Source organism: Chiloscyllium punctatum, chromosome 9 (assembly GCF_047496795.1).
Source record: "Chiloscyllium punctatum isolate Juve2018m chromosome 9, sChiPun1.3, whole genome shotgun sequence".
Taxonomy (NCBI): Eukaryota; Metazoa; Chordata; class Chondrichthyes; order Orectolobiformes; family Hemiscylliidae; genus Chiloscyllium; species Chiloscyllium punctatum.
Genome location: NC_092747.1, coordinates 37824046 through 37837781, shown reverse-complemented (window position 1 = coordinate 37837781; position 13736 = coordinate 37824046). Strand labels below are relative to the sequence as shown.

The 13736-nt window shown below is 41.1% G+C and overlaps 1 protein-coding gene across 1 annotated transcript in view; it reads left to right on the top strand.

Moving 5' to 3' along the window:
* The window catches only part of wdr95 (WD40 repeat domain 95), a 131090-nt gene that overhangs the window by 48664 nt on the left and 68690 nt on the right, over positions 1–13736 (top strand). The window contains exons 6-9 of the mRNA XM_072577260.1: positions 6550–6780; positions 9057–9139; positions 9241–9333; positions 9748–9793. Of these exons, the coding sequence (XP_072433361.1) occupies positions 6550–6780; positions 9057–9139; positions 9241–9333; positions 9748–9793 (453 nt within the window). The remainder of the gene's footprint in view (positions 1–6549; positions 6781–9056; positions 9140–9240; positions 9334–9747; positions 9794–13736) is intronic.

Sequence of the window (13736 nt, the reverse complement as noted above, 5' to 3'; positions counted from 1 at the left end):
TACATTGGAGCAGCTAAATGGAGAGCAGCTGGTGTGTGATCTAAATGAGGTTTTGGTGTTATCATCATCAAAGCAGGTGGTTGTCAGAATTATCACTGAAGTTAGTTGTGAGAAAGCTAAATAAATGTGTACAGTTCAAGTCACACGACCAATCATGATCAAAGGTTAACAACTCTCTTTCATGAGTTGACTCAATTTCTTTAAGAATGGACAAAATAACATTTCTGGAACTGTTTGGCCAGTTACCAGAATTGGGAAATTTTACCTGTGAATAAACATTGTATAAGCTTGGGTAGTTGGAGGAAGCTGAGGGGCAACTTAATTGAGGTATGTAAAATTGAGAGGCCTAAATATAATATTGTAATGTGCTGTCTATATTTTGAGTGCAGAGCAAAAGGCTTTATTGAACATAACTTTTATAGTGGTAATAAAGGGCATCTTATCTGAAGCCCTATACACCAAGTTCATGTGATCCAATATCATGGTGTCATAGCTCCTTTGCACATGCCCAGGTACTATATATGGGGAGATAGTGCACCAGCTCATTCATTGATCTCAGTGGAGAGAACCATGGGCAGGTTCGACGCGGGAGGCCAACCTGCCTTGCCAATTCATTCACCCAATAAAGACTAAAGTTTACTTCACTGTGTAAATGAAGTGGCCTCCTTCTGCCTTTGGTGAGGTTATTGAATTTGGTCTGGTCTGGGGAAGAAAGACATTGTGTCTAAGATTTGCTCCAAGAAACATCAGGAAAATTGATAATTGCCTTTAATTTTAGTCATTCTTAATGAGCATACCTGCTGGTTGTGGATAATATGAAGAAGAAGTAAACGCAGAGGTGGAATATTCAGCCCCTTGTGCCTGCTCTGCAATTCAATTAGATCAGGACTGGATCTGCTTGTATTTCGAATTTCACGTTTCCTCAGTAACCTTTGATTCCCTTGCCTAAGAATAATTTATCTACTTTTGCCTTAAAACTTTTGAATGACTGCTTTCACTGCCTTCTGATGGAATGGGTTGCAAAATCTCATTTTCCCTCATTTCTATTCTTTGGTAAAACACATCCCTCCCCATTCGATACCTTGCATCCACTATTTAGTTTAAAAGTCCCCCTACTTCTCTAGATATGTGATCTGCAAGAACACAAGGATGTTGCCAGGGTTGGAGGAGTTGAGCTATAGGGAGAGGCTGAACAGGCTGGGGCTGTTTTCCCTGGACCGTCGGAGGCTGAGGGGTGAGGGGTGACCTTATAGAGGTTTATAAAGTCATGAGGGGCATGGATAGGGTAAATCAGTGGTTGGGGAGTCCAGGGAGTCTTTGGGGGTTGGGGAGTCCAGAACTAGAGGGCATAGGTTTAGGGTGAGAGGGGCAAGATATAAAAGAGACCTAAGGGGCAACTTTTTCACACAGAGGGTGGTACGTATATGGAATGAGCTGCCAGAGGAAGTGGTGGAGGCTGGTACAATTGCAACATTTAAAAGGCATTTGGATGGGTGTATAAGTAGGAAGGGTTTGGAGGGATATGGGTTGGGTGCTGGCAGGTGGGATTAGATTAGGTTAGGATATCTGGTCGGCATGGATGAGTTGGACAAAAGGGTCTGTTTCCATGCTGTACATCTCTATGACAATGACTCCATGACTGTCTGCAGCATATTTCTGCTAAAGACAATCCCAATAGGACAGCCTCTCCTTTCTGCAGCGCTGTGAGCAATGAGCCTGCCTCTCCCATTCCTGTTTTCAAGCATGTGTGCACACTATGCAGATCTTCTTTATTGAGTCTACCTATGTCAGCTGTATCTCCATAGACCAAGACCACCAGATTCTCTCCCTCCCACTGCAAGTTTCTTTTCTTTCACACAGGAAAAAGACAATGTTGTTGAGGAGAATATGGAGATACAATCTATTAGACTAGACATGATTGAGGCTCATAAGGAGGAGGTGTTAGCAATTCTGGAAAGTGTGAAAATAGATAAGTCCCCTGGGGTGGATGGGATTTATCCTAGGATTCTCTGGGAAGCTAGGGAGGAGATTGCAGAGCCTTTGGTTTTGACTTTTATGTTGGCATTATCTACAGGAATAATGCCAGAAGACTGGAGGAGAGCTAATGTTGTCCCCTTGGTCGAGACAATCTTAGTAATTATAGACTCATGAGCCTTACTTTAGTTGTGGGTAAATTGTTGGAAAGGGTTAGACGAAATAAGATTTATAATCATCTAGAAAGGAATAATTTGATTAGGGATAGTCAACATGGTTTTGTGAAGGGTAGGTCATGCCTCACAAATCCTATTGAGTTCTTTGAGAAGGTGACTAAACAGGTGGATGAGGGAAAAGCAGTTGATGTGGTGTACATGGATTTCAGTAATGAGTTTCATAAGGTTTCCCACAATAGGCTGTTGCAGAAAACACAGAGGCATGGGATTGAGAGTCATTTAGCGGTTTGAATCAGAAGTTTGCCAGCTGAAAGAAGATAGAGGGTGGTGGTTGATGGAAAATGTTCATCCCAGAGTTCAGTTACTAGTGGTGTACTGCAGGGATCTGCTTTGGAGCCACTGCTGTTTGTCATTTTTATAAATGACCTGGATGAGGATGTAGAAGGATGGGTTAATAAATTTGCAGATGACACTAAAGTCATGGACAGTGCGAAAGGATGTTGCAGCTGACAGAGGGACATAGATAAGCTGCAGAACTGGGCTGAGAGGTGGCAAATGGAGTTTAATGCAGACATGCATGAGGTGATTCACTTTGGAAGGAGTAACAGGAATACAGAGTACTGAGCTAATGGTAAGATTCTTGGTCATATGAATGAGCAGAGAGATCTCGATGTCCATGTGCATAGATCCCTGAAAGTTGCCACTCAGGTTGATTGGGTTGTTAAGAAAGCATACAGTGTGTTAGCCTTTATTGGTAGAGGAATTGAGTTTCAGAGCCATAAGGACATGTTGCAGCTGTATAAAACTCTGGATGTGGCCACACTTGGACTATTGCGTATGGTTCTGGTCAACGCATTATAGGAAGAACGTGGAAATGATGCAGAGGAGATTTACTAGGGTGTTGCCTTGTATGGAGGGAAGATCTTTTGAGGAAAGGCTGAGGGACTTGAGGCTGTTTTCATTGGAGAGAAGAAGGTTAAGAGGTGACTTAATAGAAACATACAAGGTGATCAGAGGGTTAGATAGAGTGGACAGTGAGTCTTTTTCCTCAGATAGTGATGGCTAGCATGAGGGGACATAGCTTTAAATTGAGAGGTGATAGATATAGGACAGATGGCAGAGGTAAGTTCTTTATACAGAAGGGCATGGATTGGCCTGCATGCAACAGTAAAGGTAAAAACAAGGACTGCAGATTCTGGAAACCAGAGTCTAGATTAGAGTGGTGCTGGAAAAGCACAGCAGGTCAGACAGCATCCGAGGAGCAGAAGAATCGATGTTTCGGGCAAAAGCCCTTCATCAGGAATAGAGGTCATGCAACAGTAGTGGACTCATCAAATGCAAGGGCACTTGTATAGTCATTGGATAAATATATGGATGGTATTGGTATAGTGTAGGTTAGATGGGCTTCTGATCAATTCCACAGGTCAGTGCAACATCGAGGGCTGAAGGGCCTTTTCAGTGCTGTATTGTTCTCTGTTCTATGAATAGATTCCCTAGGCCTGTCACCTGGCAGGTAATGCAGTCTTGTGGACTCTTGGTCTTTGCTGCAAACAATGGTGTGAATCCCCAATTATTAGATTTCAATGGCTTCTGTATCATTGTGTCATGGTCAACAGACACAACCTCCCTGCTGTCCCAGCTCTCATTCAAACAGGTGAGAGTATCTTGGACAGAGGTTGACACTCCTGCACTTTTGACCTCTGGTCTGCCTCACTTGTCGTCATTCTTTCCTGTGCCTGGCCACTGACCAATCGGAAGACCCTATCCTAACTGATGTGACTGCCTCCTGGTAGAAATAATCAAGGTAACTTTTCCCCTCCCTGGTGCATGTACTGTCTGTAGTTCACTGCAGTCCAGGAGCTGCAGCCTTGTCACATCACCAGCTCTGCCATCAATAATGAATTTGGATTAATTATTTAATTCATGCATCAGTATGAACAGATTAATATTCTCTTCCTAATGGCAATGTTTTAGTGAGGCGGGGGGACAGTAGTTAGCACTGCTGCCTCACAGTACCAGCGACCCAGGTTCGATTTCATCCTTGGGCGACTGTCTGTGTGGAGTTTGCACGTTTTCTGCATGGATTTCCTGTGGGTGCTCCAGTTTCTTCCCATAGCCCAAAGATGTGCTTGTTAGGTGGATTGCAATGCTAATTACCCATAGTGTCCAGGGATGTGCAGGGTTGGCGGATCAACCATGGGAAATGCAGAGTTAGAAGTATAAGATAGTCGGGGATGGGTCTGATTGGGATATTCTTCAGAGGGTTTTTGTGGACTCAATGGGCTGAATGGCCTGCTTCCACATTGTAGGGATTCTATGATTCCTACCATTGTCTTGAATCCATTAGTTGGGGAAGTTGGCCATCCAATATTAACAGTAGTCATTATGCTGTAAGAGAGATCCTGCCGTCAGCCAGCTCTATAATCCTGGTGTTGCAATGGGGCTACTCTGCAGTACCACAAGAGGTTCACAAAGCAAGGTAAGGAAAGGGAAAGCTGGAGAAAGAAGAGACTGCCCCAAACCCCTCTCTGTCCTTGAATCATTCATGAACGTCATGAACTTCAGCTTCGGCTTAACTTCACATTCCTTATGGTGGCTAGCGAAGGTATCAAAAAATGGCAGGATATTTTGCTGAGAACATCATTTGCAATAAATGGATGGAGAAAGATCATCAGTGACTATCTTGGTAAAGGTGAGGATAGGTCAGGCAATGAGGTACAAGTATGTCATTGAGCCTGAATGTACTTTTATTCTCTATTGCTACCTTCTCCACAACGTAGATGGAATTATGAGGGGGATTGTGCCACATATTGTATCCAACTTTCTAGAAAATGCTTTAAGAAAATAATATTGGGCTATGGGGAAAGCCAGGTGAGCTCCATTGATGAATTGTTGTTTCAGAGAACTGGAAGAAAAATGGCAAAATTAATGATGGAGTTGATGGATTTTTAAAGCTCCAATTTTGTCATTGTTCAGACAAACTGCAGCACTGATGATATTCATTCACTTTTATCAGTAGCTGATCAAATCATGTGACGTCGTGGTATAAACATATGAGCAAGGAACAAGAGAAGGCCGTCTGCACTCCAGGCCTGCTCCACCATTCAATACAATAATGGCTGATCTAATTTTAACCTCAAATCTATGGTCTTCTATATGCTTGGTAGTCTTTCATCCCCTTGGTAATGAAGCTATCTACCTCTACTTTAAGAATGTTTAAAGATTTTGTATCCATTGCCTTTTGAGAAAGAGAATTCCAACACTGAATGAAAAACATGTTTCTTTTGCTCCATTTTAAATGGGCACCCCCTTATTTTTAGATAAATGTGCTTTTTTTTCTTTCATTCTGACAAAATGGACAATTTCACACTTTGTCATATTGTACTCCATTTGTCAGATCTTAGCCCAATTACTTAATCTATCTATATCTCTTTGATGGTTCCTTATGTCCTCTTCACAACTAACTTTCCTACCTATCTGCAGCATGGTGGCTCAGTTGTTAGCACTGCTGCAGTTTCCTCCCACGGTCCAAAACTGTGCACATTAGGTGGATTGGCCATGGTAAATTGCCCTGTAATGTACAGGGATGTGTAGGTTGGGTGGAGTAGCCATGGGAATTAGAATTGGGGTGGTGAATCTGGGTGGAATGCTTTTCAGAGAGTTGGTGTGGAGTCAATAGGCCGAATGGCCTGCTTCCACAGTGTAGGGATTCAGTTCTGTTCTATGATACTAAATTTAGGTATCACACCTTCAATCTCTTCATCCAAATCATTAATCTACATTGTAAAGAGTTGAGGCCTGACCTCTGTGGCACACTTGTTGAATTCTGCCAGCCTGAAAACCATGTTGGCTCTGCTTGATTATCTTGAACTTATCCAAATGCCCTATTAAAATGTCTTTAATAGTGGCTTCCAGCATATTTCTGATGACAGATGTTAAGTTAATTTACCTCTAGTTTCCAGATTTCTGCCTCCCTCACCTTCCTCACCCCTTTTTGCGTAAAGCAATTGCATTAGCTATTTTCCAATCAAAGGAACGTTCCCTGAATCCGATGGTTTTTTTGGAAAATCAAAACCAAAGCATCAGTTATTTCATTTAGTGACTTCGTTTAAGACCCTAGTAGGACCCCTCAATCTATTCATAATGTCGACCAGGCAGGTTGATTACAGTGCTTCCAATACTCCTGATGGAAGGTGATACGAGCAGAAAAGACTCCTGATCAACTATCCTGTAGAAAGCAATGTCAAACCACTGTAATACTTTGTCTATACATATGACCAATCAAATCAAGTCTTTGTTCAACCCTTGGAATTGAGGATATGAGGAGAAGAATATCATTAAATAGTCTGTGGTCTTCAATAGTTCCTTTCTCCTGTTAAAATAACTATGTCTTTGACAGGATGAATTCTGTACCTACATGCAACTGAAGTATAAGAAGATTGAAGAATCCAACTCACAATCAAAACATACTTCATTCGCCCTTCCTGCAATGGTCAGAGAGTTTTCTCATGCAGGGCAGATCCTCCGTATTTGCTACACTCCTGACGATACTTTCATCATGATGCGAGAGGATGGAATCATTTCCTTCTGGTCAGCTGAGCTAAAGCTGAAACGAACCAGGAGACTCTTTGTACGTATGTAGTTAATAACAATCCAGAACAAGTAGCTCTTCCCAATCATGAAACTCACGTCAATAGATTTCTAATAAAATCATTTGATCAATGTGTCATCAGTAGAATTGTAAATGTATTCATGTGATTGCTCGGACGTACAGCATTGAGCTCCAGTTTTGGTTCTGTTATATCCTATATTGCCTCAAGTGTGTCATAGAGGTGATGCACTGTTTTAGTTGTACCAAGCAACTTATACCTGAAATTTACACTTTGGGCATTTTTCAAATTTCATTGTGTGTTTTTCAGCACATTTTCTAGCACATCTCAACTGTATAGAACAAAATGTGATGATAGGATTATTTTGTCGCTCAGAATTAATCCCAGTTTGATTCCCACTCCCTTGGGAGCCAAAAAAACTAATTAGTATTTTTAAAGGTTTGAAAGATTTAATTCCAAGGAGTGCCTTAAGCACCATGCAGTACTATGTCACATGAACATGTGCAGGGCACCTTAGGATTTCAAAGGAATGGAGACCTAGCTTCACGGTCATCCTCATAGTCTCTGTAACAATGTCGATTGTATCAACGTAACTTGTAATTCATTGCAGTAAACTACATTTTGTTCAATACAAAATCCTCTTCTGATTAGACCAGGAAGTGGCTGTCCTCTACCACCCTAGATCCTGTAGGCTCCTATATTTAGAGTTTTGTGGCAGTACACCTACCAGATGGTGAGATGTCAATACAATATAGTGAACAGTGGTGTTCAGCTACCTCATACAACATGCAGTGGTGGAGATCTAAAGATTTTTCAGCATCTTCAAACTCACCTTTACATCAATCCTTATGCAGGCAGTGAATGCCTAGGAAGAGATTAACATTTAACAATCCTCGAGATGAAATTAAGTCTGAATTAAAGTGACAAAGAGGCATATTGGAAACCTGAGCAGTCCTGATGTAATGAAAGGAGAGAGCTAGTCAACTTTATTAAGGTCACAGGATGCTTTATTAAAACTGTCTTTAAAGTGGACGAAGCATGCACTTAAAAAGAAAGAAAGTGAGCCTCATTAGACAGTGGGCACAGTCATGGACAGTGAGAACAATCCAGAATAAATGTTTAAAATGCAGATATCATGTTTTATTGGTGCAGGCAGCAGGATTCATTCAGAAAATGAAATGGGGATCATTTATTAATGGCACAATCGTGGGATTCATCTTGTGAAGCAGTGAAAAAGACAGGAATCCTCTGTTTTTATGATGACAAGACAGGGATTCTGTATTTTGGCTGCTAAATCATTGTATCTCCTTAAATCCAAGAAGAGTCCACATCCTTTAATGGAACAAATTGAGGAGCTACTTTCACAGATGGCCAAAATGGACATCACTTCTGAAACTTGCTGTGTCGTGCTCAGGCATGGCTACTGTGCCTAAACCTAATGGATCCATTCAGATTTATGTAGACTTTACAGTTCAACAAGGTGATGGTGAGAGAAATTCAACAGTTGATGAGAATCTAGCTAAATTAACCAAAAGCAAAGTTTTCAGGAAACTCGAGGTAAACAGTGGATTCTGGCAGATGCCTTTGAACAAACGATTCAGATTACTTACCCAAATTTGTGACTCCATTTGAACGATTTGGGATCATTACAGCCACACAGAGATTTTTCAACAGACAAGGTCCAATATTTTAAAAGGTTCTTTTCTGAGTCATACGTCACATGAATGACATATTGATTCATGGGAAAACAGCTGAGCAATATGATAGAGAGTGAATGTAGTCCTAAAGCTCACCTTTCTGAATATGTAGGAATTCTCCATAGAATCTATTTGCTTTTTAGGAGACCTTGTCAGTAATGATATTATAATGACAGACGTGCAGAACACTAAAGCCTTGAAGAAGTTTTCTACTTCAAAGTCAGTTCATGACTCTTCAGATTTTTCTTCAGATAGTAAACCAGTTGATGAAATGCTAGAATAGTGTTGGAACCTGTATCAAAATTTTCAAATTCAACAATCCACAAATGAAGAACTTTTTGGCTATTTATATGTAATACTCCAAGGATGTGATAGTGTCAATGGAGCAACACCATATTAGACAGTGAGAAAATATTATAAAATTGGAAATGAATCTCAACTGCTGTAGTTTGGACTTACACTAAGGTGGCAGATGATCCTGAATGATCATAGGTCACTGTTATTGCGTTATTTGTTTGTGAGATATAACATTTGTTTATTAAAGTGAACACTTACCCATTACAAGCTGGCATGATAACTCCACTAGTTTTACTTTTCAGGAGAGGCCCACTGGCCGAAAACCTAAATGGATAACTGACTTCACCATCATGTCGCAATATAACAAGTTCATCCTGAGTACTGGGTACGGGGTTTTTTGGTGTATGCTGCATATTATTGATAAACTAGATAGCTTGGAGATACTGCAAAATGACATTTTGTGTTTCTTTAACTTTTTCAACATAGTGATCGGGAAATTCAGATTTATGAGCTGTCTACCTTGGAGCCATATTGTCAGGTTACTGGTTTGGAAACAGGACCATTACAGCTTGACTACTGGTAGGAAATATCAGCTGGTGAAATAGTACTTAGTGCATAATCAATTGGAATTTTCAGAAGATATCAAAATCATGTACAGCTTATACTGTAACATTGAAATAAATGCATTTAATGTCATTAGTACTGAACCAACCTCTTTCCCAATAAATCACAGCACTCCATTATTTCCTACATTATTACCAATATTATGCTTCAGTACCATTAGAGAACTTATAACATTAAAATGAGAATATTCCATGACATTTTCATTTAAAAATAATGGAATGCTGTAGATGTCCTTAGGATTACTGGCAGTGTTATTGAACCGGAACAAGATATAAAGGTCTCTTTTGTTACAACATGGTCAAATTATCTCTGAAGAGTGATGGCAGTCTCTCAAGTAAAAGCATAAATTTAACTTCCTGTATTCTCCAGCTCCACAGGTGAAGATGACTGTATGATTCTGTATGGAGACAATCAGGTGAGATCATTCTGAGAGAATGATACTGCATTCATAGTATAATTGTACACTGCAGGTAATCCTTAATGTACCATCAGTCCTTCAGTGAAAGGAAAGCCTTGCTAGTACCTTTGTTGACACAGATTATTCTCATAAGTTAGTACTGTATACCTTGCAATACTGATTGTGGCAGTGCTATGTGTCACAAACTTGCCTCTGGTTTATTTAAGTGATAAAATGCAAATATGTTTCCTAATTTGTTCATAGTGTGATTTTTAACAACACCAAGTTATAGTTCAATAGGAGTATCTTATGATCCTGTGGAGCAGGATTATAAGATACAGAATTGTCGAGATAACGTAAGGTTTTATTTTAAATAAAGGTGACATCTCAGTTCAGACAATGCATTAAAGGTGTGAGGTTAGAGTCTGTCTGTATTCCAATCTTGAGCCAGACTGGTTCTGTTTCCACAGTAGGAATTTATAAAATATTACATGGATGGACTGCATACAATGACTGCCTTTTTGAACAAAGTAGAATGAATCTGCAAATATAATTCTGCAAATGCAAGTTCACCCCATAGTCTTATGCGTGTGTGCATGCATGAGAGAGAGAGAGAAAGCGAGCGAGAGAGAGAGAGAGAGTGTGTGTGTGTGTGTGTGTGTGTGTGTGTGTGTGTGTGTGTGTATGTGTGAGTGCGTGCGCGCGCATCATTCCTTATGGACAAGCCCTATGCATACACGAGGTCTGTTCAGATGAGGAGGAACATGACAGACACCTGAAGGTGCTGAAGAGCGCCTTCATAAGAACAGGGTACGATGCTCGACTCACCGATTGTCAGTTCAGACGTACCACAGTGAGAAACCGTAATGACCTCCTCAGGAGACAGGCACGGATGCAACTGATAAGGTACCCATCATTGTCCAGTACTTCCTGGAAATGGAGAAACTATGCCATGTTCTTCGCAGCCTGCAGTATATTATCGATGAAGATGAGCACCTTGCCAAGCCCTTCCCTACGCCCCCACTTCTCACCTTTAAACAACTACCAAACCTTAAACAGACAATTGTTCACGGCAATTACTGGATTAGTGGTGCTGGAAGAGCACAGCAGTTCAGGCAGCATCCAACGAGCAGCAAACTGCTCACGGCAAACTGCCCAGCCTTCAGGACGACATCGACCACAACATTGGACAACCCTCTCATGGCAAACATTGCAAGCCATGTCAGAGTGTTGACATGGATGCCACCGTTACACGTGGGGACACCACCCACTATGTACGTGGCAGGTACTCATGTGACCTGGCCAATGTGGCAGGCAAGGATGTCCTGAGGCATGGTACATTGTCGAGACCAAGCAGATGCTACAACAACAGATGAATGGACACTGCGCAACAATCGCCAGATTGGGATGTTCCTCCCAGTCAGGGACATTTCAGCGGTCAGGCACATTTGGCCTCGGATCTTCAAGTGACCATCCTCCAAGACGGATTTCGGGATATGCAACAACGCAGAGTGGCCAAGCAGAGGCTGATAGCCAAATTCAGTACCCATGAGGATGACCTCAACCGGGACCTTGGGTTCATGTCACACTAGAGGTGACCCCACTGAACAATGCAGAGACACATACACAAGCACACGCACACCTACACTCTTATAAACGCAAACACTCGCACATACAAATGCTGTCTGTCAGACACACACACATACAACCTCCACACTCTCACCCAGGCATGCACCCTCTCACAGGCTTATACTCTGTCACACTCATGCACATTCTGTACCAAGTATGCACACACATTAGCACACACTCTCGCATGCACTCACCCTCACTTCCACACACACACTCTCTCTCTCTCTCTCTCTCTCACACACACACACACACACACACACACACACACACACACACACACACACACACACACACACACACACACACACACTCACTCTCTCTCTCTCCCCCTCACATGCACGCACACACACATAAATCTGGGGTGAATTTGCATTTACAGAATTATATTTGCAGATACATTCTATTTTGCTCAAAAAGCACAAAATCTGCAGGCAGTCAATCCATGTAACATTTTATAAATTTCTACTTTGGAAATAGAACCAGTCTGGCTCAAGACTGGGATACAGACAGACTCTAACCTCACACCTTTAATGAATGGTCTGAGCTGAGATGTCACTTTTTTAATATAACCTTAAATTAGCTTGAGAATGTGACTGGAAAGAAGTTCTGGGATTTACATATTAATGAACCAAAACCTGCAATCTATTCTAAAAGTTGAAAGACTTAACAGCAATCTAAGTTTATTCAACATATCGTTTCAGTTTAGATTCCCTACAGTACAGAAACAGGCCCTTTGGCCCAACAGTCCACAATGACCCTCCGAAGAGTAACCCACCCAGAACCATTCCCCATATTTACCCCTGACTAATGCACCTAACACTGTGAGCAATTTAGCATGGCCAATTCACCCAACCTGCACATCTTTGGATTGTGGAAGGAAACAGGAGCAAACACATGCAGACACAGGGAGAATGTGAAAACTCCACACAGACAGTCGCCCAAAGCGGGAATCAAACCCGGGTCCCTGATGCTGTGAGGCAGCAGTGCTAACCACTGAGCCACCGTGTCGTCCACTTGCATGACACTGTAATCTTTTGCAATAAATTCTGTGTCTTATGATCCTGATCCAAAGCTGCCTGATGAAGGAGCAGCACTTCCAAATAAACCTGTTGGACTATAACCTCGTGTTGTGTGATTTTTAACTTTGTCCACAGCAGTCCGACAGCGGCACCTCCACATCATATTTTGATCATGAATAACATAAGGGATGGAGATTAACATCTATATTCAAGCTTCTAAATAGAATTCTTTCAAATTAAAGGAATGATATTTATTGACTTGTGGTGTAATAATAATATGGGCATTTGTACGAATAAGTTGGTTAAGCAACTATTTGGCAACACCATGCTAGCTGATAGTGATACCTGTCCATGGTGTTCAAAAATCAAAGAACCCTTGCATGTCGGCATGGTCTGAGAGTATTAGTTGAACTCAGAATACATTTGTCCATTCACTTAAATCTATGTAACGTGGTGCCATCCTGAGGCAGCAAGGATGTTGATTTGACAATTGGTTATATTTGTTTCACTGCGTATGTTATGGTGTGATGATGTATATATATCTGTTTCTGTGTGGCATGGTTGCGACTTCCTTTTGTTTAAGGTACAAAGTAACATGGATGGAATTATGACATATTGTGCCAGTTGGTGCTACTACCTCTGCCACCATTTTAAACTGAAGCCGCCCAGACATTTTCTGACATAACTCCAACAAAGTGCAAAGTGAAGTCAGCACAGTCTGGTTGCATTTATCAAATTTATGAGCAACAGTGGCAGAAAGCTAAAGAAATAGAGTTTAATTCGGAATGAGCATGTCCTACAAATGCTAGTGAATTAGAAGCAAAATGGATGAGATTCCAGCCTCTATCTGTGAACCTATTGTGTTGGTTATGGAATTTCTATGTTACAGCCATCAATATCCACAAGCTTTAGAAAGAGGCTGCATTCCTAGAATATAATGCATCAGATGTACAACTTATTCCCAACTTCTCTATAAAACCTTGTAACTGCTATCTTTGTGACCCATAGGGTTTGTATCAAAATGCCCAGTATAATTCCAGCATGCTGAATTACATTGACCTTGTTTTATTTTTGAGGCATTTCATCAATATTTTAATGTAGCCAGATTAGTAATTTAGGATGTCAGAGGGCTATGTTGATCTTGAATTCATTCCTTGTAAAATTAATATCCTGTGAGGAGGATAGAGGAGCATGAGATAACAGAAAGCTCCTTTGCAGTTGAACTGGCAGATAAAGATCATGTTAAGCAATAGTCACAACTGCAGTAGCTTTAAAAATTTATTATCTTTTCTGCAGTCATCATCCTCTCATTC